At 46.9% G+C, this 23,597-nt stretch overlaps 1 protein-coding gene across 2 annotated transcripts in view; it reads left to right on the top strand.

Annotated features, from left to right (window-relative positions):
* PPP1R16B (protein phosphatase 1 regulatory subunit 16B) overlaps positions 1-23,597 on the top strand; it is a 150,166-nt gene that overhangs the window by 8,741 nt on the left and 117,828 nt on the right. For both annotated transcript variants that reach the window (XM_038750111.1, XM_038750110.1), the window contains one exon: positions 21,948-22,364. In XM_038750111.1, the coding sequence (XP_038606039.1) occupies positions 22,118-22,364 (247 nt within the window). In that variant the 5' untranslated portion in view covers positions 21,948-22,117. The remainder of the gene's footprint in view (positions 1-21,947; positions 22,365-23,597) is intronic.

Here is a 23,597-nt window from a genome sequence, read left to right as displayed (position 1 = left end):
GGCTTGGGGGACTGCAAATGGGGCGACTTCACCCAGGGTCAAATGGAGTTGGGCAATTACCACATAAATCGGATCCAAAAAAACTAGGCAATCCACTGCAATACATGCTTTTACCCCCCTGTAGAAGATAGTTATTTTCTGTCAGATGCAGAAACAGTAAAACTTCTTTATACTGACCCTCCAGGGGCCGATTTCGGGGCGGGTGGGGGGTGAGGGGGGAGGCTTTGTGAAATGGGAGTTCTTTGTGTAGAGAGCAATGGCAAATTCACTGAGCCAGTGATCTGCCCGGGCCCACCCACAAAAACTGTGTATGGAGGGCATTGTTATGCAGACACGTGCACTTGTGTACGCACAAGATTAGTGTTTATCTGAAGTGAAGCAGTGTGGTGTTTTAAAAGAGATGGCCAGCTCAGGGGAATCATAGTTGCTTTAGAAACTTCCAGAAAGTGACCTCTTAATTTATGAGCCCCCCTCGGGACAGGGATGGTGTCTAATTCCCACCTGTATATTTTCTCCTAGTGCTTATTCATTCATTCATTCAATCGTATTGAGTGTTTACTGTGTGCAGAGCACTGTACTGAGCGCTTAGCACTGTACTTAGTTAAGCGCCTAGTCCAGTGCTCTGCACACGGTAAGCATTTAATAAATAGACATACTACTAGGAGTATGTGTGTGTTTTTTTTTTTTAAAGTTTCCTGTTTTTCCCTTTCTGTTGGAATTCCGGAAGTGCATTGAAAAGGCTACTTTCCTTTGGCATTTATAGCCAGCTGAAAGGCATTAGATTAATGAGCCCAACTAGCCCTTGACATCTGTCAGATAATTTGAATGTTATCCCAAAGGAATGAATTGTTTTCATGGGGCGGTTTTATGTCTCTCAAGAGCCTGGGCCTGCTGTACTAAGGCAAGGTTTTATGAGCTTACAAACAAGGTGCATGCTATACCGGGTTATGAGGACAGTTTGTATTTATCACCTGATACGATGGTCCCCGTTTCCCACTTTATAGGATTGGCTTTTTAAAATGGAAAAATAAGAATACACAACACTTGAAGACCTTGTCTACTGATTTGAGTTCAAGATCAGGCTCTCCCATCTCTAAAGGAACAGCAATGAAAAGATCATACACAAATTACTTTGCTTATCTTTAAATTATATATTATAAATTACTTATTAATGTCTTCCCCTCTAGGTTGTAAGCTCTTTGTGAGCAGGGAGTGTTTCTGTTAACTGTTGTATTGTTCTCCCGTATTGTTCTCCCTCAAGCGGTTAGTACAGTGCTTAATAATAATAATAATTATGGTATTTGTTAAGCACTTACTGTGTGCCAGACACTGTACTATGTGCTGGGTTGGATACAGGAAAATCGGGTTGGACACAGTCCCTGTCCCACATGGGGCTCACAGTCTTAATCCCCATTTTATAGCTGAGGTAACTGAGTCCTAGTGAAGTGACTTGTCCAGGGTCACGCAGCAGAGCGTGGAGCATGGACAAGTGGTCGATTCGGGATTAGAACCCGTGACCTTCCGCCTCATTCTCTACATAGAAAGCACTCAGTAAACATCATTGATCGATTGTAGGTGGCACATACACAATTCAGGCCGAGTTTCTGCAGCCTCATTCTGGAATCTATTGAGGCGGTCTAGGTAGGATAGTTATTTGCCTGGCTTTCTACCGGCCAGCCCACCGTTCAGCCGATCTGCTTCCTCTTTGGCCCTGACCTGGCACTGGCCGCCTTTTATATCTGGAACTTTAATTTCAAACATCTAGCATCCCTGCCACCGAGTCTCGGAAGCGGCCCCCTCGTTCACGGCTCCCTGGGCAGGACATCAGATACCACTGGTCGATTGATGCAGTGGCTCTGAAGCAAGGATGGGGTGGAAGTCTGGGGTCCCTTGAGTGAAGCACTCCGGGTTTACCGACTTCCTCCTAAGGATCCGGGTGATGCCACTGCTTTGCATCGCGTTACTGATGTGATGCACGTAGCATGCACTTGTTTCCCCTTGAGCTGGAAAAAGAGATCCTGTGCCGCCCTAGCAGTAAGGGGGCAAGTCTGCGGGCTTTAAGCGGGACTGAGGCATGAAGGGAGGCACGTTTCCTAAGGTGGTGGCAGCTTACTGTCGCAGCAGCCTCCCTGCCTGCTGACCGCAGCGTGCGTTCGGGGGCTCTCGATTCCTGCAGGCTTCTTTTTTTTTTTCTTTAATGGAGGCCTTCCCAGACTGAGCCCCCTTTTTCCTCTCCTCCTCCCCATTCCCCCCGCCCTACCTGCTTCCCCTCCCCACAGCACCTGTATATATGTTTGCACAGATTTATTACTCTATTTATTTTGCTTGTATTCTATTTTGTTAATGATGTGCATTTAGCCTTAATTCTATTTGCTCTGATGACTTGACACCTGTCCACATGTTTTGTTTGTTGTTTGTCTCCCCCTTCTAGACTGTGAGCCCATTGTTGGGTAGGGACCGTCTCCATATGTTGCCGACTTGTACTTCCCAAGCGCTCAGAACAGTGCTCTGCACACAGTAAGCGCTCAATAAATACTATTGAATGAATGAATGAATGAATTTGTTAAGCGCTTACTGTGTGCCAGGCACTGTACTAAGCGGTCGGGTGGATACAAGATCTTTGGGTTGGATACAGTCCATGTCCCCCATGGGGCTCACAGTCTTCCTCCCCATTTTACAGATGAGAGAGCTGAGGCATAGAGAAGTCTAGTGACTTGTCCGAGGTCACACAGCGGACGAGTGGCAGAGCCGGGATTAGACTGTGAGCCCACTGTTGGGTAGGGACTGTCTCTATATGTTGCCAATTTGTACTTCCCAAGCGCTTAGTACAGTGCTCTGCACATAGTAAGCGCTCAATAAATACGATTGATGATGATGATGATGATGATCTGACTGATAGGCTCATGCTCCATCCACCAGGCCATGCTGCTTCTCAGTGCCACATGGCTCTGAGGCTCAGGTCAGCGCTGGCTCTGGAGTCCAGCCATCATCTTAACATCATCTAAGGTGGGTGTAAGGGCTAATACAGCCCCTCACCACCTTCTTTTCCCTCTCTTTAACTTCACCTCCCCAACTTCCCTTTTTCAGCGTTTTCCCCGAAATAATAATGGTGGCATTTGTAGAACACGAACTATGTGCCAGGCACTGTACTAAATGCTGGGGTGGATACAAGCGAATCAAGTTGGACAGGGACTGTGTTGGATACAGTCCCTGTTCCACGTGAGGCTCACAGTCTCAATCCCCATTTTATAGATCTGGTAACTGAGGCACAGAGATGGGAAGTGACTTGACCAAGGTCACACAGCTGGCAAGTGCCAAAGCCGAGATTAGATGATGATGATGATGATGGTATTTGTTAAGTGCTTTCTATGTGCCAACCACTGTTCTAAGTGCTGGGGGGAATACAAGGTAATCAGGTTGTCCCACATGGGGCTCACCATCTTAATCCTCATTTTACAGATGGGGTAACTGAGGCACAGAGAAGTTAAGTGGCTTGCGCGAGGTCACACAGCAGACAAGTGGCGGAGCCGGGATTAGAGCCCACGTCCTCTGACCCCCAAGCCCAAGCTCTTTCCACTAAACTACCCTGCTTCTCCACTTATGACCTTGATTCCCAGGTTCGTGCTCTAGCCACCATGCCATGGTGCTTCTCTAAGAATCTGAGCTCCCACGGCTTCCTTTCTCCAGGATACTTTTTGGGAGAGGAGTCTTGAATTTTGCTTGCAGCCATTTAGTCTGCTTTGCAAGCATCTCCCTTTCTGCTTACTACCTGGCTGTGGCAGCTTTTCCCCTCTGTGTATATTTTGTAGACCAAGAGACCCCCATCTTTCCTTTTCAAAGCCAGCCTATAGAAGTGGTGGCCAATGCACGTGTTGATCGCTGCTGCTTCTCAGAGGTCGGGGGGACCTGCTGAGATCCTCTCTGGGAGTTTAGGATACCTCTAAGAGGCCCAAGAATTCTTGCAGAATCACCGGGAAACAGCACAGAAAAAGAACAGGGGATGCTTGCTTGTGCTTAGTTGAATTCTAGAAAATAAACATATTATGGTTTCGTAAAACATGCAGGAGCTGGCTTGTTTATCTGTGAAGATGTGCACAATCTTGCTTCTGCGAAGTACAGTGAGCTGGAGAAGGAGCCCGGTTTAGGGAGCGTTTTGCCTGCTAACGAGAATAAAGTTTGGGAAATAGGCTCTTCGTGGCCTACTGGAAAGAACAAGGGACGAGGTCAGGCTCCGACAGCATGGAGCTGGGCGTCAGAAGACCTGGGTTCTCATCCCGACGCTGCCACTTCATTCATTCATTCAGTCGTATTTATTGAGCACTTACTGTGTGCAGAGCACTGTACTAAGTGCTCGGGAAGTACAAGTCGGCAGCATATAGAGACAGTCCCTACCCAACAACGGGCTCAGTCTAGAAGGGGGAGACAGACAACAAAACAAAACATCTAGACAGGTGTCAAAATCATCAGAACAAATGGAATTATAGCTCTATGCACATCATTAACAAAATAAATAGAATAGTAAATATCTACAAGTAAAATAGAGTAATAAATCTGTACAAATATATACAAGTGCTGTGGGGAGGGGAAGGAGGAGAGGAAAAAGGGGGCCCAGTCTGGGAAGGCCTCCTGGAGGAGGTGAGCTCTCAGTAGGGCTTTGAAGGGAGGAAGAGAGCTAGCTTGGCCGTTGTGTGGAGGGAGGGCATTCCAGGCCAGGGTAAGGACGTGGGCCGGGGGTCGACGGCGGGACAGGTGAGAATGAGGCACAGTGAGGAGGTTAGCGGCAGAGGAGTGGAGGGTGTTGACTGGGCTGGAGAAGGAGAGAAGGGGGGTGAGGTAGGAGGGGGTGAGGTGATGGACAGCCTTGAAGCCGAGAGTGAGCCGTGACTTGATTTCTCTCCTCTTTGGTTTCCTCTTCTGCAAAGCAGTGAGCGCTCAATAAATACCATTGCATGATCGAATGCTTGGCTGATGGGGACCTTGACCATCACGATGACTTTGCTCTTTTCTAGCCAAAAGTGTGCTTGGGGAAAATGTACTCCTAACCGTCAACCTAACCCTAACCTAACCCAGGATCTGGGGCATATGCGCCAACAAGAGAAGACAACAAGTGTACTTTCCCTGGAGGGAGTAGCTGGAGGGGGAGGGAAGTCACTGGAACAAGAAGTAATGGTGGGGATTCTTATCTTTATAGTAACATCATTATGGTATTTAAGCGCTTAACTTTATGTCGAACACAGCTCTGTGGCCAGGGGTAGATACGAGTTAGCCAGGTCAGACACAGTCCCTGTCCCACTTGGGGCTCACAGACTAAGTAGGAGGAAGAGCAGCTATCGAATCCCCATTTTTCAGATGAGGAAACTGAAGCATGGAGAAGTCGCGACTTGCCCAAGGTCAACAGCAGGCGAGTGGCGGAGCTGGGATTAGAACCCAGGTCCTTTGATTTCCAGGACCATGTTCTTTCCATTAGGTCACACAGCTCTTGTTTTGGAGTGAAACGGGGGCTTCCACAGGTGTGATTCTGATTCTCGGGGTTTGATTGAGTTGGCCATCGCCCCCTTTTGTGTCTTTCATGAGGAATCACAGTGAGGGTCCCATGCTGCTGTAGGAAGGAAACTTCCTCTTCAGTGCTGTGGTCACCTTAGGTGGATTTGGCATGCTCCGGTACCTTGCATAACAGTGTAGACCGAGGCTCTACATCTGGGCAGAATTCCCCTTCGAGATCAGCACTCAAGAGGAGAGTTATCTGATCCCCACAACCAAAATGTCCTGAACTTGAAATGCAGGGTAGACCCAATCCAAGGTGCTGCTCTAATTCCTAAGTACCAGAAATCAATTGACTGTTGTTACCACTGGACCCTCATGGGTAACAGGACCGTCCTGCTTGGTAGCCAGAATTGAAGGGACTCACACCCCAGAATCATGGTTCATGGCCGCCCCTCTTTAGTAAAGTGCCCCACGTCCCAAGGACGCAGTCCACTAGACTGTGAGCTCATTATGGGCGGGGAATGTTTCTGCTAATTCTGTTGTAGCGTCCTCTCCCAAACGCTTACTACAGTGCTCTGTACATAGTAAGTACTCAATAAATGCCATTGACTGACTGATTGAGTGCCCTCACCCCACCGTAATCTGGTATATTTGCAGCCAAGTCTTGTGGTTTCCGAGTCCTAAGTAACTCCCAAATTCCTAAATATCTCCCAAACTCATCCCCTTAGATCCCAGTCCTTCTAGCAGTCTTGCATGTTGAACAAGTACCTCCTTTTTTTTTATGATGGGGCCTTGGAGAAGAGGTGGGTGGGTGCGGGGTGGAGGGGCGGGGGTACCCCTTTTCGGAGGAAATTCCTTTTTAGGTCTTTAAGAAGAGGTCTTCTCCCAGTTAAGCCCTCTTTTCCCCGACTCCCTCATCCTTCTGCATCATCTATGCATTTCTAGATTGTGAGCCCATTGTCTTTATCTGTTGCCGAATTGTACTTTCCAAGCGCTTAGTGCAGTCTGTGCACACAGTAAGCGCTCAATAAATATGACTGAATGAATGAATCTGTACCCTTTGGGCAGTTGGTATCCATCTCACCCTCAGCCCTACAGCACTTATGTACATATCCGTAAATTATTTATCTTAATGTTTGTCTCCCCCTCTAGACTGGAAGCTCACAGTGGGCAGGGAGTGTGTCTACCAACTCTCTTGTATTGTACTCTGCCGAGCGCTTAGTGCAGTGCCCTGAACACAGTAACCACTCAATAAATACCATCCATTGATTTAGGTCCTTCGAGCAGCACTGGTAACCTCCTTTTGGTAATGGTGTGAGAGACCCTAGTTTTGATGATGGTCTGCATGAACCCAAGAATCAGCGTGGCCTAAGTGGAAAGAGCTCGGGCCTGGGAGTTAAAGGACTTGGGTTCTAATCCTGGCTCTACCAACTCGTCTGCTGTGTGACTTAACTTCTCTGTGCCTCACATCCCTTGTCTGTAAAATGGAGATAAAGCCGTGAGCCTCATGTGGGACAGGGATTGTATCCAACCCGATTATCTTTCCTCTACCCCAGCGCCAAGAACAGTGCCTGGTACATAGTATGCACTTAACAAGTACCAATGAAAAAAACAAAACAAAAAACCCTTGAGAGGGAGTTTCTCCTGCCAGAGGATGTGGAAAAGAATCGGTTTGTGGAGGCCCTGCTTCCAGGAGTGAGCAGTTCCAGAGATGATCAGAGTGGTAACATATATTCTAAAGTCTTTCCTGACAGGATCGGGTCCCATTAATTAGCCATGAGGGTTTTAAGTATCCATAGCTGGAATCACCCAGAGAAGACAGTTGCACAGACTTGAAAGGACTTGGTGTTTTCTTGGCTGTCCAACAGAGAAGGCTGGCCATGTCTGCCACACTCCCCACTTCCTCTGAGAAATTATCCGAGCCATTGGATTCTCACTTCTCTGTGCTTAATTGTCGTCTAATCTGTTTTTGGCAATATTGACTGCTTATAGTGCCATAATTAGCCCTTGCAGGGAAAATGGCTAAAACTTGTCAACAAAGGTCATGGAAGCTTTTTGGGGCCCTGAGCCACCCCATTTCTTCTAGTGCCTGAAGTGGCTACCTTCGTAACCGCTTTTATATGCTTTCATCCTGCTTGGCGTCATTCTGGCACAGAGTAGCACCCCAAACAAGCTGGTTACTTGGCCGCTTCCGACGGGCAGTAAAGATGACAGGAATGAAGAGTCACATCCAGATTGGAGACTAACTGGCCTGGTCATTTTGGGCCCACTTGCCCCAGCTGCTGCTTAGCCCTCTACCTCATCCCACAGTGTAGGCCTTGTCATTCTATATTTCAGCCCAGCCCGGGAAAGGGTTCTCCCCGGAGGGTGACCGAAAGAATTTTCTAACAGAATATGGTTTCTTTCTGGCTGCCGTTGGTCTGGACTCTGCAGAGGGTTTGAGTTCCTCGTTGATGATTCCTGTGTTCAGCAGGGGTCCGCTCTACCTTCGGTGGGCACTTGAGGCTAGCGCTAGCACTGCCCGGCCTTCTCCAAGAGATAGATACATTGGTCATTCGTTCAGTGGTATTTATTCATTCGATTGTATTTATTGAGCCCTTACTGTTTGCCAAGCACTGTACTAAGCACTTGGGAGAGTGCAGTAGCAGTCGTCAGTGGTGGTCTCAGGAAGAGGATGAGGTCAGTGCTTTGCCCAGGATTGGGAAAGGAATCCTAGTTCCAGACTAAATCCACCATTATTGGAAACTCCTTGCAGGCGGAGATCACATCCATTCACTGTGTCGTATTGTGCTCTCTCAGGGCTTAGTCCAGTACTGTGCACGCAGTAAGCAGCATGAAGCAGCATGGCTTAGTGAGAAGCAGTGTGGCTTAGTGGAAAGAGTCACTTCTAGACTGTGCGCCCATTGTCAGGTAGGGAATGTCTCTATCTGTTGCCGAATTGTACTTTCCAAGTGCTTAGTACAGTGCTGTGCACACAGTAAGCACTCAATAAATACGATTGAATGAATGAATGGAAGAGCCTGAGCTTGGGAGTCAGAGGTCCTGGGTTCTAATCCCAGTTCCACCACTCATCAGCTGAGTGACTTAGGGCAAGTCACTTAACATCTCTTTGCCTCAGTTCCCTCATTTGTGAAATGGGGATTAAAACTGTGAGCCCCCCGTGGGACAACCTGATTACCTTGTATCTATCCCAGTGCTTGTCAGATAGTAAGTGCTTAACAAGTACTATCATTATTAATAGTAGTAGTAGTAGTAAATGCCACCGGTGGATTGATTGGAGAACGAATCAGAGTCCAATGTTCCCTTCTCAGTTGAACTTCGCATCCTACTCTTGTACCCTTATGTGTTGAAAAAAGGCATCCAAAGAGCGTGTGGAGACTCTGTTGGCCTTTTCCGAGCCGAGTGTAAGCGCTTGAGATGGATCCGTTCGGAACAACATTTGTCAGGCAATAAAGCCTCCCCCAATCCTCCCGCTGTTACCAGGGGAATAGAAATAAGGCTTCTGGTGGCCATGAGGAAAAGGAACATAAGGAAGCAGGGTTCCAGAACTAAGAATCACATCTTTCATTTTTATTCTAATTCCTATTTTCCCTCAGCCTGACTTCTTTTCAGCTTGGACTGGCTTCTTTCTAAAGCACTGGGTGGGCAGCCAGTAAACGCTTCCTGCTGTTGCTTTAGTCACAGAAGAGCTCAGTGACTAGTTCTCCTGTCAAGGGGGGTGTCATAGCCACCTCCCACCTGGTTTTGAGAGGTGGAAGATGAGTGTGACTGCAGAGGTCATGAACTCGGATCTTTGCCGAGAAAATTTGCTAGGTTCTCAGATAGAGACAGCTTCTCTTGAAATTCCTTTGTTTTTTTTTTAAAAAAAAAACAAAAGAACTGGAAGTAATTTGGCTAATGGTTTTGGTGTTTGGCTTGAGGCTTAACGTGTTTTTACTCAATCCTCATCACTGCCTTCCTAGAAGGATGGATGGAAAGATATGGTCTTGTCATTAGGTGAGTCCGCTCAGAATAATACGGGACTGAAACACAGTGGCTATTGGGTTTGAGTCACAGAACATGGCCTTCAACTGGGCTTTAAGCACATATATAATAATGATTGTGAAATGTGTTTTCTGATGGGAGATTGACAATGTCCTCTCCATCAGAGGCCATGGATATTTAAAAATAGAGTATGGAGTGTGTCGAGCACTTTGTTATATTGCACTCTCCCAAGCGCTTAATATGGTGCTCTGCACACAGTAAGTGATCAATAAATACAAATGATTGTGTTTTACCCCCTAAGTTCACTATTTCCTAACTGGGTTTTGTGGAACCCAGTGCTGCTCTGTAACTTGCTTCAGAGGCAGCTAAGCTGTCAATATAATAAATTGCTTTGTAATTAAAGAGTCAAGAAGTGAAAGAGGAAAAATGTGTGTGTGTGTGTGTGTGTGCTCGCTCCTGTGCACATGTAGCACTCCTTGGGAAAGAAGGGGAGCCCAGATGAAATGTTAAGAGGAAAAAGGAATTTAAAAACATATTTTGTTCTAGAATTAAAAGAAATATGAGGTGGAATGATTAAGTAATTTACCCAGGCAGCTGCCAGTACAGCTAAAAGAGGAGAACAGGTGAAAAATGAAGTTCTCAGAAAATAGTCTACCCACACTGACTTTGAAATATTTCCTGACTCACCTTTTTGGCTACTTCATGTACCTAATTTTTTTAATTGGTATTTTTTTCAAGGTACCAGAATCCCAAAGAACGAACTTAACATCTGGGGCCTTGGAGAATAAATAGCTAAGTGAGAGAGTTAAAAAAAAAATCTCTCATAAATACCTACTACTTTACTGTCCCGAGAGTTTTATTTTTCAGAAGACCCTGGTTCTAGTCCTGGCTCTGCCACTTGCCTACTGTGTGACCTTGGCTAAGTCATTTAACCTATCTGAGTCTCAGTTTTTTCATCTATAAAATAGGTATAAAATACTGGTTCTCCCCCCCTTGGATGATGGGATTGTGCCTGACCTCTGGTATTTGTCAGAACTTCATAAAGTACTGCCATCATCATCATAGACAAGAATGACTCTAATGGAATGAATCAGAGTCTTTTTACCAAATCAATCAAAAGAATACATTGAGCTCTGTGCAGAGTACTCTGTGAAAAGTGAAGTAGAGTTAGTAGACGCATTCCCTGACCTCAAGGAGCTTCCAGTCTGGAGCGGGAATCACATGTAAAAATCAGTCATTCAGTGTGGGCGGGGAAGGTGTCCACCACCTCTGCTGTATTGTACTTTCCCAAGCGCTTAGTACAGTGCTCTGCACAGAGTAAGCACTCAATAAATGCCCCTGACGATGGGGGAAGCAACGGTTTCTAAAGCAAAGGTTCCAGAAGATGCGGAAGTGGCGTGATGTAGGAATCAGGAGATTCCCAGCTCTGCTGTCACTTCTGTGTGTGAGCCCTGAGGCAAAGCACCTGCCCTGTTCATGAGTGTGTCGGGGTTGGGGGGGGACACCTGGCCTGACCTGCCTTTATACAACTCAGGGAGTGTTCACCAAAAGCAGGAGGATTTAAGATCCTTGCCACTTCCGTAATAGCATACCCTGCCCTTCGAGGCCTAGATCTCTTCATGAGCAGAAAGTTAGTGAAGCCCGAGGGGCAGGTTTTGCATTGAGAGGCATTTAATTTCAAGCTCTTGAGAACCACTAATTTCAGACTTTCTCCGGGCTCTTGACCAGAAGCAGATCCTAAAGCCTCCGGAGGAATAACACCTGAAAGTTTGATTCCTTTCTTTCTGCTACACCCAGACTGGGCCCCATGTAATGGAATGTGCTTTGTCCTGGACCCAACTTTTTTCTTTTTAAGTTGATGATGCCCTTAGAGTCTCCTAGGCACTTCCTGAACTTAAGGGAAAGGGGAAGAAGACGATTATTCTTCATGAAAAAAGTTTGTTGGAAAAGCACCTTCTGCTGGTGTTATAAACCCAAGGCTTGAAGAATTAATCCATCGTATTTATTGAGCACTTCTGCAGAGCACTGTACTAAGCGCTTGGGAGAGTACAGTACAATAACAGAGTTGGTGGATATGTTCCCTGGCCACGAGGAGCCTACAGACTAGACGGAAAATGTGAGTTGGCTGATTTCCAGATATAGTTAACTTTGTCTTGGAAACGAGAGCGTCCAAAATGAATTAGGCTTCAGCATGGAAGAGAGCCTGTTGTTGGGTAGGGCCTGTCTCTATATGTTGCCGATTTGTACTTCCCAAGGCTTAGTACAGTGCTGTGCATACAGTAAGTGCTCAATAAATATGATTGAAGGAATGAATGGAAAGGCCATTATTTCCAGTTCCACTCTTCCCTGCCATACATCAGCTGGAGTCTTGAACTGTAGCAGAAAAGAACCATGGCTGTTTTTAAAGGATCTGATGGCGCTGCTAGCTTCCATTAGTACTTTCTCTAAGAATGATGAAAGGTTCTGATTTAATATATCTTTTACAGAGTAGCCCTTCTTACCAGGCTTTTATAATTAATACGGTGCAGTATTGAAAATCCTGGGGAGAAAGCCAAATTCTGGTGAACAGCTTGGATCCATAACCTGCTCGGTGACAAAGTGTCCTGAAGCTGTGCATGGCAACACAGAGCTGACCAGTTCTCTGTAAACTGAATGCTCACTTTGGGCAGGGAATATGTCTGTTGATTGTTATATTGTACTCTCCCAAGAGTACACACACAATAAGCATTCAATAAATATGATTTATTTATATGAATGAATGGTTGGATACAGCAAGGTCCAGTTCAGGAACCTCTTGGTGACCCAAGGGACATGAGCAGTGGAATCTCCAACTCAGTCTTGAAGGGAGATCCCCAAAGGACTCCGCTTTGTCAATCCTTCAGTGGTATTTATTGAGTGCTTACTGTGTGGAGAGCACTGTAGTAAGTGCTTGAGAAAATATGCTACAGTGGAGTTGATAGACCTGATTCCTGCCCTTGAGGAGCTTTCCATTTTTACTCAGAGTTTCCATGCCTTCCTTGCTTATTGATTTATCGACCAATGGTATTTACTGTGTGCAGAGCACTGCACTGTACATTTGAGAGAGAATCTCATGGAGCAGGTCTGAGCCACCAGGAGTTCCAGGATCCTTCTCTACTGAGAAGCCTCTTTGCTCTTTTCCAGGTTGTCAGCTGCTCCAGCTAAGGTTGATCTATTACTCAGTCGGTGATACTAATTGAGACTTATTGTGTGCAGAGGCCTGTGCTGAGCACTTGGGAGAGTGCAGTACAACAGAGTTGCTAGACACATTCCCTGAACAGGAGTTAAAGTCTAAAGGGGAAGACATAGACATCAATATAAATACACCCCTTAAGGATATGTAGATAAATGTGGTGGGGGTGGGGTGAATATCAGGTGATTAAAGGAACAGATCTATGTGCATAGATGATGCAGGAAGGAGAAGGAGTCTGGGAAAAAGAGGGCTTAATTGGGGAAGGCTTCTTGGAGGAGGTGTGGTTCTAGTTAGGCTTCAATTGTTGACACTTAAGGTAGGCAACACTTTGACATGGTTAGTTTGGTCATCTTAAATTAGGGCCTATCCCCTTTATCCTCCCATCCCCCTTCCCTTTCATTTTAAAACAATGCCCAAAGGCCTTACAGCTGATTCTATAATTTGGTAGCTCAGTTGCATCCTGGGCTGCTTGTTGAGTGAGGGAGAGAAAATGAAAATAGACAATAACCAGAAAGAGCATGGGAAAGGGGGTCAGAGGACCTGGGTTCTAATCCCAGCTTTGCCGTTTGGGAAAGTCACTTCTCTGAGCCTCAATTACATCATCTGTAAAATGGCGATTATGACTGTGAGTCCCATGTGAGACAGGTACTGTGTCCAACCTCACTACCGTATGTCTACCGCAGCACTTAATACAGTGCCTGGTACATAGTAAGTGCTTAACAAATGCCGTTATCTACAGAAACACCTTACAGTGACATTCAAGGCCTCTGTTAATTATGGGGAGAAGGTGATGTATCAACAGGTGGAGGGAATAGGGTTTAAAACCTTCCCTGCTAGAATGTCAGCATCTTGTAGGCAGGGATTGTACTTATTAACTTTGTTGTGCTCACCTTAGTGGTGTTCTTCATAGAGTAAGTGCTGGATTTATTGATTGAAAGAGCAGCCCTGCCCCACCCAACAGCTACTAGGTCTCCCAGCCCCAGATGCTCTCCCTGCCAGACTCATCCAAAGAAATGAGTTCCATGACTTTTTGTGGGGAGAAAAAAAAAATAACCTGACTGATAACCCCTTCATTCGGGGGCCAGAGCCAGGAGCACTGTTAAATATTTCATCGTCGTAATTAGAAAATAGCAGTTGGATTTTCTGGGTGTTTGCTGAGGCTAGATGAAGCAGCACATTTTAGAGGATGTTAGAATGATACTTACTGAACTCTAAGGGGAAATACATTGATTAAAACAATACATATATATTTATATATAAATAATATTAATAATGGCATTTGTTAAGTGCTCACTATTTGCGAAGCACTGTTCTAAGAGCTGGGGAGGGTATAAGGTGATCAGGTTGTCCCACGTGGGGCTCACAGTCTTAATCCTCATTTTACAGATGAGGTAACTGAGGCTGAGAAGTTTAAGTGACTTGCCCAAACTCACACAGCTGACAAGTGGCAGAGCCAGGATTCGAACCCATGACCTCTGACTCCCGAGCCCGTGCTCTTTCCACTGAGCCACGCCGCTTCTCTATTTATATAAATAAATATAGGCAACAGATATCACTTTGAACTGGTATTAAGTGAAACAGAAACTCTGTACCAAAATCATGACACTTTCTGTTATGATTTAGTATATTCAGCCTAAACGATCTAAAATTATAAAACCCACACCCAGCCCATTTCTTGGCCACATGAACTGTGAATTTTTGATCTTGCGCCTCATGGAAGGTTAGTTGGTCTAAGCAGGGTCCCGTACTCGCTGATGAGCGAGGAGCTTAAAATCAGCCCCACCTCCCTTTCTGTGCCAAAAATAAGCGCGTAGTACAGGGCTCTGCACACAGTAAGCGCTCAATAAATACAACTGAATGAATGAATGAATGAAAAGCCATTTCTCTCCGCAGAAGGTGGAAGTGTAAACTGGCCCTGGAACTCTGTCCCAGCCCAAAATCGTTATCGGCTCAGAGAGTCACTACCTGTTGGGTGCAGAGGGCGGCTTGCTTCTCTGTGCCGGGGGACGGAGAGGGAGCCATGAAACCCTTCCCTGCGATTTGATTTTGTGACCCTGCCCCTTCAACTCCTCCAGCAGAAGAGGTCACACTAATGATGCCAACTTACTGGTCACTAGAACTGTCTGCTCAGTAGTGGTCAAGATCATGGCATTTTGGACCCTATAGGTGGTAGGAGGAGAATAGGGATGTGGGGCCTTTTTTTGACTTCCTTCCCTGTTCCCCACCACCAAGAGGGAATGGAACCATGGACAAATCGATTCACCTTCTGCAGCTGAGTTGCCCCCCGTAAATAAAATGGGACGGCGGTGCTGTTTTAGGTAGATAAGACCCGAGAAACTTGTCCACCAACTCTAATATTTACTCTCATCATCATCATCAGTCGTATTTATTGAGCGCTTACTATGTGCAAACCACTGTACTAAGCGCTTGGGAAGTACAAGCGCTTAGTATAGTGCTCAGCACATAGTAACTACTTAGAGAAGCAGCGTGGCTCAGAGGAAAGAGAACGGGCTTTGGAGTCAGAGGTCATGGGTTCAAATCCTGGCTCCGCCAATTGTCAGCTGTGTGACTTTGGACAAGTCACTTAACTTCTCTGTGCCTCAGTTACCTCATCTTTAAAATGGGGATTAAGATTGTGAGCCCCACGTGGGACAACCTGATCGTCTTGTATCCCCCCAGTGCTTAGAACAGTGCTCTGCACATAGTAAGCGCTCAATAAATACGATTGATGACGATGATGAATCCCATTGATCACTTGATGGGTTGACCTTTGGCCTGATTAATGGACGGTCTCTAGCAAGAGTGGCAATCCTGACTCATTCAGCGCCTGCTTGAAAGAGGTGTTCAAAGCACCAATTTAGACCTGTGCAGGAAGTGAGTGGTTAATAAGACCCAGGGGCTAATGGGGAAGTACCATACTTAGTAAAGAACAGTGGTAGCAATGAACTACCACAATGATAAGTTCATTGGTGGAAAATTCATTTCAGCTGCCGTTATGTCCTGAAATGACTGTTAAAGAAATGGCGTGGACTTTGAGAGAGAGAGCGTATGAAAGAAAGAAAAAAAAGGGGGGGTGGGGGGAAGAACTGCTATCGAAGAGACCAACTTACTCACTGGCAGAAAAAAAATGGGTATAAGGGGGTCTATTCTGCTCCAGCCCTAGGAACGACTGCTGTTTCCATTGGAGTTGTTGGTTCTCGCAAACGGATTTTTAAAAATGTACATATGATGACCACTGCCAGGCAGCACTCCCTTCTGCATGTTTTGAAGGGGCAGGATGTGTGTCCTGTACTTATCAAGGGAGCACAGAGGTACATTGCTGAGGCAGTGGAAACCAAAAGTGGTGGCAAGCGGAGAAGTAGAATCGAGAGGTTTAAGCAACCGCAGACACATCGGTCTGATCTGGGGACTTTTTTCACAGGTCAAGTGACAGTTAAAGCTCGGTTGCAATGCTCCTTTAATTAGGCTAAACAGGTTTTCCAGAAAGGGTGCAGGAAAGAGTGTGGGCAACATGCTTCCACTGCACCTGATTTTTGGAGGACTTTGAAAGAAAGTAGGTCGCTGAGCTGAGAAACCCCGTTCTGGCCCGCCTGGCTTCAGGACCTCGGGAAGGTGCTAGTGAGTTGCATCAGAGTCAGCAGGACGACGAACTGCCCCATTTATTTCTCTCGTAAGTGGTGGGACTCTTCCTCACTAGGCTTTTTTTCCTTCACCTTTGCTGTCTTCTGATTGAGTGGATCTGGAAAGGGACCTGGCTCCCCATCAAACACCTTCTGAAGTCCAGGGCGGAGTCGGGAGGCTCAGTTTAACCTTTGACTCTTCCAGAAGTTTGTGGGATTTCTTTCCTTTCATCTGAACGTGCTGTAGCTCCTGCTATTTTTTGGGCTGTCTGGGCCACTGTCTTCATTTCCTCCTCATCCATGTCTTGGCTGAGAAAGGCCAGAGCAGGAGGTGTGTGGAGGAATATTGCTGCCAAGAAGGTCATTGGTGATGTAAGAGAGGGCAATTTCTGAGGAGAGAAGGGAGTAGAAGCCAGATTTGTTTGGGGCGGGGGGACACCGGGGGGCAAGGAGAGAATTTGAAGGAGGTAATGAGTGGAAACAACTCGCTCAAGAGGTTTGAAGAGGAATAGTAGAAGGGCAATGGGGTGAAAACTGGGAGGGTTTTTAGGATAGGTCATGCATGGACATGTTAGAAAGCAGTGGGGAAGAAACTATTGGAAAGTGAATGGCTGAAGGTGGCAGTCGACTGAAGAAGAGAAATGACAAGTGTTTTGATAAGGTGCGAAAGGGGAGAGATTAGGGGGGTAAGTGGAGGGGATGAATTTTGAGAGGAGGAGAGAAATCTCTTGAGATACGGCTGGGAAAGATGGGAGTCTAGGGTGTAAGAGGTGGAAGGGACTGGAGAGGAGAAAGATTTTAGGGAGATTATATCCGATGGCTTCGATTTTATTAGTAATAATAAATATGGTATTTGTTAAGTGCTTATGTGCCAGGCATTGTACATTAAAGTAAATTGTCAGGATTTTAGGGGAAAGAGTTGAGGGTTGGTGGGGAGACATGGAATTTAAGGAGGGAGTTATACCTCTGGAATAGCTGGTGTGTGCAGGGGGTAGGAGAGTCATTCATTCATTCATTCAATTGTATTTGTTGAGCACTTACTGTGTGCAGAGCACTGTACTAAGCGCTTGGGAAGTACAAGTTGGCAACATATAGAGACGGTCCCTACCCAACAGCGAGCTCACAGTCTAGAAAAAAGGATGGAGAAGTATTGTCGGTTGGAGGAGAGGGCAGAGTTGAAGCTTACTTTGAGATGGATGAGGTCAGCCAGGTGTCTGATTTTCTGCCAGCAGCGCCCTGTAGATCGAGCGCAGGAGTGGAGGAAGCAGACTGGAAGTGATTCATAGCTTGAGGGTTAGTGGCACGAGACAAGCAGAGGGACAGAAGAGTTGAGTGGAGAGGGTGTTGTCGAGTATGTCGATTTGTATGTTGAGAAGGCAGTTTGCGTATGGAGACCCAATGGGGGATAATGATTTTAGAAAATTGGAGAGAGTCTGAAGATCAGAGGTGGCTGTGGGGGAAGAGGACAGATTTGCGGGAAGGGAGTATGTGGGTGAGGAGGTTGTGGTCAGATAGAGGAATTTCAGAACTGATGAGGGTAGCGATTGTACAGTGACTGGAGATGATGAGGTCGAACGTGTGTCCGAGTTGGTGAGTGGATGAGGTAGGGTGGAACAGGAGGTCACTGGAGTTGAGGAATGAGAGGAAGCAGGCGGCAGAAGCGTCATTGGGAACATCCACATCGATATTCAAATCCCCAAGAATCAATGGATTGATGGGCAAAGAGAGAAGAAATTCGAGAGAGGGATCAAAATGGTTCAGAAAGTTGCAGGAGAGGTATGGGGGGCGGTAGATGATGAAAGAAATTAGGTGGGACTGAAAAGAAATCAGGCTGGAGGCAAATAAGAATTTTAGTGCAGTGCTCTGTACACAGCAAATGCTCAAATAGTGTTGATTCGATTAATAAAAACTACAAATACGGCTCTCTGCCTGTCAGATGCACCAATCTCCTCAACGCTGTTGAATGGAAAAAGACTTGCAGATTCTCCCCCTGCCAACAACTTTTTTTTTATGGTATTTGTTAAGCGCTTACATTTTACAGATGAGGTAACCGAGGTACAGAGAAGTTAAGTGATTTGCCAAGGTCCCAAAGCAGACAAATGGCAGAGCAGGGATTAGAACCCAGGTCCTTCTTTCTCCCAGACCTGTGCTCTATCCATTGGGCCACACTGCTTCTCACTTGCTTACACCCTTTCCTGGGAGGTCCCTTCTACTTTCCATCCAGCACATCACAGCTCTCCTCATCTTCAAAGCGCTTCGGAAACTACAGCTCCTCCGCAAGGCCTTCCCCCATTCATAGTTCATCTTCCCACCCTTTATCTTTCCTCTACTGCCTCCCCAGCACTCCGTGCCACCTAAGCACTTTAGTACTCAGCCTCCTATCCCTGTCAGCTGTGTGACTTTGGGCAAGTCGCTTCACTTCTCTGTGCCTCAGTTCCCTCATCTGTAAAATGGGGATGAAGACTGTGAGCCCACGTGGGACAACCTGATCACCTTGTATCCCCCCCAGCGCTTAGAACAGTGCTTTGCGCACATAGTAAGTGCTTAACAACTACCATCATTAGTAGTAGTAGTAGTAGTAGTAGTAGTAGTAGTAGTAGTAGTAGTAGTAGTAATGTTATCAGACTCTATTACTTCCCCTTTTGTAATTTATTTTAGTGTCCCTCTCCGGAGTGGAGGCTTCATGAAGGCAGAGATAACGTCTATTGTATCGTACTCACCCAAATGCTTAGTACAGGGATTTGCACTGTCAGGACTCAATAAATGATATTGATGGATTGTCTGTTTTAGAGCTGGGGAATAAACGTGTGCAAGTGATTTGAAAAAGCCTCATTTCAATCAGTTGTATTTATTGAGTGCTTACTGTGCTGAAGAGCACTGTACTAAGCTCTCAGGAATACAACGGAGTTGGCAAACACATTCCCTCCCCACAACGAGCTTACGGTCTAGAGAAATTATTTGAAGTCGCAATCCTAATAAGCAGCTGTGTCTAATCAATTCCTGCCCTCCAGGAGCTTGTAGTCTTCTAGGAAAAACTGCCTAAGTGGATATGGAGCCCAATGTGGTTTAAATATGATCAAAGCATATAATGGGGTCCTCTCTCCACCCACACCCCAGTTGTACTTCTCAGGTGCTTACTGCATTCAGGTGCTCAATACCACTGCCCTTACAGTTCCTACGCCATGGATTCCTTTTCTTGGTTAATTGGAGGTGCTGTTCATTTTGAATTTCTCATTGGAGAGGAGGACCAGAAGGAGATGGACTTGTGTGGGATCGTGGGAATGGGATGGAATTGGGGAGAGGTCCTGAAGATGGTGATGGAGCAGTACAGACCTGGGAATGAAGGAAGGAAGGAGGAGGAAAGTGTTAGGAAAACCACACTAGATAGTGACAGAACGTGTGGCTCCAACTGAGACTGTATGGGGACCTAAAACAAAGGACCTGGGTGTTCTGGCCTCTGTCAGATCAGTCTTTCTCTCTCTCTCTCTTTTTTTTAAAAAATGGTATTTAAATCCTTACTATGTGTCAGACACTGTACTACATGCTGGGATTAATCCAAGGTAATCAAGTTAGAAACAGTTCCTGTCCCATTGGGGCTCACGGCCTTAATGACTGTTTTACAGATGAGGGAACTGAGGCCCAGAGAAACGAAGTGACTAGCCCAAGGTCACACACAGCAGACAAATGGTGGAGCCGGGTTTAGAGAAGCAGCGTGGCTCAGTGGAAAGAGCGCGGGCTTGGGAGTCAGAGGTCATGGGTTCTAATGCCGGCCCCGCCACTTGTCAGCTGTGCGACTTTGGGCAAGTCGCTGAAGTTCTCTGTGCCTCGCATGGCTCAGTGGAAAAAGCCTGGGCTTGGGAGTCAGAGATCATGGGATCAAATCCCGGCTCTGCCAATTGTCAGCTGTGTGCTTTGGGCAAGTCACCTAACTTCTCGGGGACTCAGTTATCTCATCTGTAAAATGGGGATGAAGACTGTGAGCCCCACGTGGGACAATCTGATCACCTTGTATCCTCTCCAGCGCTTAGAACAGTGCTTTGCACGTAATAAGCGCTTAACAAATGCCATTATTATTGTTATTATTAGAGCCCAGGTCCCAGGCCCATGCTGTATCCACTAGGCCACGTCGCTTGTCATTGCTGGCCTTCCCAAGCACCTCTGACGCCTGGCCTGAGGTTCTCCAGTCCTTTGGTTCCAGATGACTGAAGTGTCCCCGGGTTGCAGTCCCCATTGACCAAGGTCAGCTCAGAATGGGCGGCCAGAGGGAGACAGCTCTGCCGTCTGCTTGCTGCCCTTGCCAGTCGGGGTTGGGGGAGATGGTGAGGTGGGGCCCGTGCTGGTGATGGGCATGAGCGGCACTGATTCTGAAGGAAGGGGGTGTCTCTCCCCTGTAGTTCCCGTCGAAGTCACGGCCCTTGCTATATTGACGGCGTACAGAAGCAGGATGGCCTAGTGGATAGAACTCAGGCCTGAGAGTCAGAAGGACCTTGGTTCTAATCCTGATTCTGCCACTGGCCTGCTGTGTCACCTTGGGCAAATCACTTCTGTATATATGTGTATATATATGTATATATACCTGTATATATGAGCCCACTATTGGGTAGGGACTGTCTCTATATGTTGCCAACTTGTACTTCCCAAGTGCTTAGTACAGTGCTCTGCACACAGTAAGTGCTCAATAAATGCGATTGATGATGATATATGTTTGTACGTATTTATTACTGTATTTATTTTATCTGTACATATTTATTCTATTTATTTTATTTGGTTAATACGTTTTATTTTGTTCTCTGTCTTCCCCTTTTAGACTGTGAGCCCGCTGTTGGGTAGGGACCGTCTCTATATGTTGCCAACTTGTACTTCCCAAGCGCTTAGTACAGTGCTCTGCACACAGTAAGCGCTCAATAAATACAATTGAGTGAATGAATGAATGAATAAATACGATTGAATGAATGAATGTTGGGTAGGGACCGTCTCTATATGTTGCCAACTTGTACTTCCCAAGCGCTTAGTACAGTGCTCTGCACACAGTAAGCGCTCAATAAATACGATTGAGTGAATGAATGAATGAATAAATACGATTGAATGGATGAATGAATGAATGTTGGGTAGGGACTGTCTCCATATGTTGCCAACTTGTACTTCCCAAGCGCTTAGTACAGTGCTCTGCACACAGTAAGCGCTCAATAAATACAATTGAGTGAATGAATGAATGAATAAATACGATTGAATGAATGAATGAATGTTGGGTAGGGACCGTCTCTATATGTTGCCAACTTGTACTCCCCAAGCGCTTAGTACAGTGCCCTGCACACAGTAAGCACTCAATAAATACGATTGAATGAATGAATGAGCTTCTCTTTGCCTCAGTTACCTCATCTGTAAAGTGGGAATTAAAACTGTGGGACTCATGTGGGGCAGGGACTGTGTCCAACATTTATTCAGTCATATTGCGCACTGTACTAAGTGCTTGAGAGAGTACAGTACAACAGTAAACAACACCTTCCCTGCCCACAGTGAGCTTACAGTCTAGAGGATGATTTGCTTTTATCTACCCCTGTGCTTAGAGCAGTGCTTGGCACGTACTACGGGCTTAACAAGTGCCATCATCATCATCGTCGTCATCTCCCCTCTCTCTCCCCACACAGTTCTCCACCATGTGCCCCCCGGCCGGAGAGGAGGCCTGACTCCCAGCCCGGCCGAGCGATGCTGAGCTAGAGCCGTGGCGTGGGCGCCCGCTGTCCCCGTGGAGGGCCGCCCCGGACCCAGGCGACCATCCCTCTGCGCTCCGCCACCGGGACGGGAAGAGGGGCCCGCGATGGCCAATCACGTGGACCTCCTGACCGAGCTCCAGCTGTTGGAGAAGGTGCCCACCCTGGAGAGGCTGCGAGCGGCGCAGAAACGCCGGGCCCAGCAGCTGAAGAAGTGGGCCCAGTACGAGAAGGAGTGGCAGCACAAGAAGCGGAAGCCCGAGAGGAAGAGGAGCGCCGGTAGCCGGAAGAAGGTGGCCTTCGAGGCCAGCGTGGCCCTGCTCGAGGCTTCCCTGAGAAACGACGCGGAGGAAGGTAGGAGTTCCCCCAGGGCCTCGGATTTCGGGCTTCGGCTGTGACCTTCTGGGAGACCGCAGCTAGAGGTACCTCCAGTCCGGCCTGGAGCTGGAAAAAATGGAGAAAGGCCTAGAAGAAGTCAGGTGGTGGGAGCGAAGGCCGCAAGTGTGAATGCCTGTAAAATGACAGGTACAATCCATAGCCTCGCCCCTCTCCTCATTCTTCTATTGATTCTCTATGGAGTCTGTTGTGCGCTAGGCCAAAAGCGACCCGCAGGACCTGAAAGTTGAGAACCAGTACTAGTGACTGTGTATTTGTTAAATGCTTGCCCTGCGCCTAACCCTGAACTAAGCGCTGCAGGAATTGCTAGATGATCAGGGTGGAGACAGCCCATGTCCCTCACGGGGCTCACAGTCTATGGGAGGGGGAGAACAGGTCTATGATACCCCATTTACCAATGAGGAAACCGAGGCACAGAGAAGTGAAGTGGCTTACCCGAGGACTGGAACCGGGATTCGAACCCGAGTCCCCTTACCCCCAGGCCGACGTTGTCTCCATCTGAGGAGGTCGGTCTCTTCCAAACAAGCACTTACCAGCATTCTTGCCTTCTGCCTCCCTGTCACCTGGTTGACCAAGCAGTAACTGGTTTCTTGGGCATTTATCTGTAGGAAAGTAGTTGAAAAGCTGCTTCTTCTGCCTGCCCGATAGAAAGGTCCTCGCCCCTCCCTCATTAGGCCTGTGGCTCTGCAGCTAGGCAAGATCCTTCCAGGAGGCCCAAGGGGCTCACAGCCCCCTTTAAATCTTCCGGTAGCCAGTGAAGCCACTTGATACACAGAGCAAATGTGAGTCAGGAAGCTTTGGCCTGACCCTGGAAACAAAGCATCTTCCTTTCCTGTTTGTGCCCTTATTTCCTTCTGATCCAGATCCAGAAATCTGCCTTTGTGTCCCTTACCATCTTTACCTGTGTCGTTGTAAGACGGCACCACACACCAGCCCTTTCCCATGACTGCCCTCCCCTCCAAGACTGAGGCGGGATAGTAATAATAACTATAATAATAGTGGTATTTTTAAGCATTTATTGTATCCCGGGGTGGGGTAGATATAAATAAATTGTGTTGAACCACACAGGGCTCCATTTTAATCTCCGTTTTACAGATGTGGTAATTGAGGCAGATATGACTTGCCCAAATTCACACAGCAGATGAGTGGCAGAGCCGGGATTAGAACCCAGGCCCGTGCTTTATCTACTGC

This window comes from Tachyglossus aculeatus, chromosome 8, assembly GCF_015852505.1.
Source record: "Tachyglossus aculeatus isolate mTacAcu1 chromosome 8, mTacAcu1.pri, whole genome shotgun sequence".
Taxonomy (NCBI): Eukaryota; Metazoa; Chordata; class Mammalia; order Monotremata; family Tachyglossidae; genus Tachyglossus; species Tachyglossus aculeatus.
Note: the sequence above shows the minus strand (reverse complement) of the source record. Positions and strands in the feature narration are given on the sequence as shown.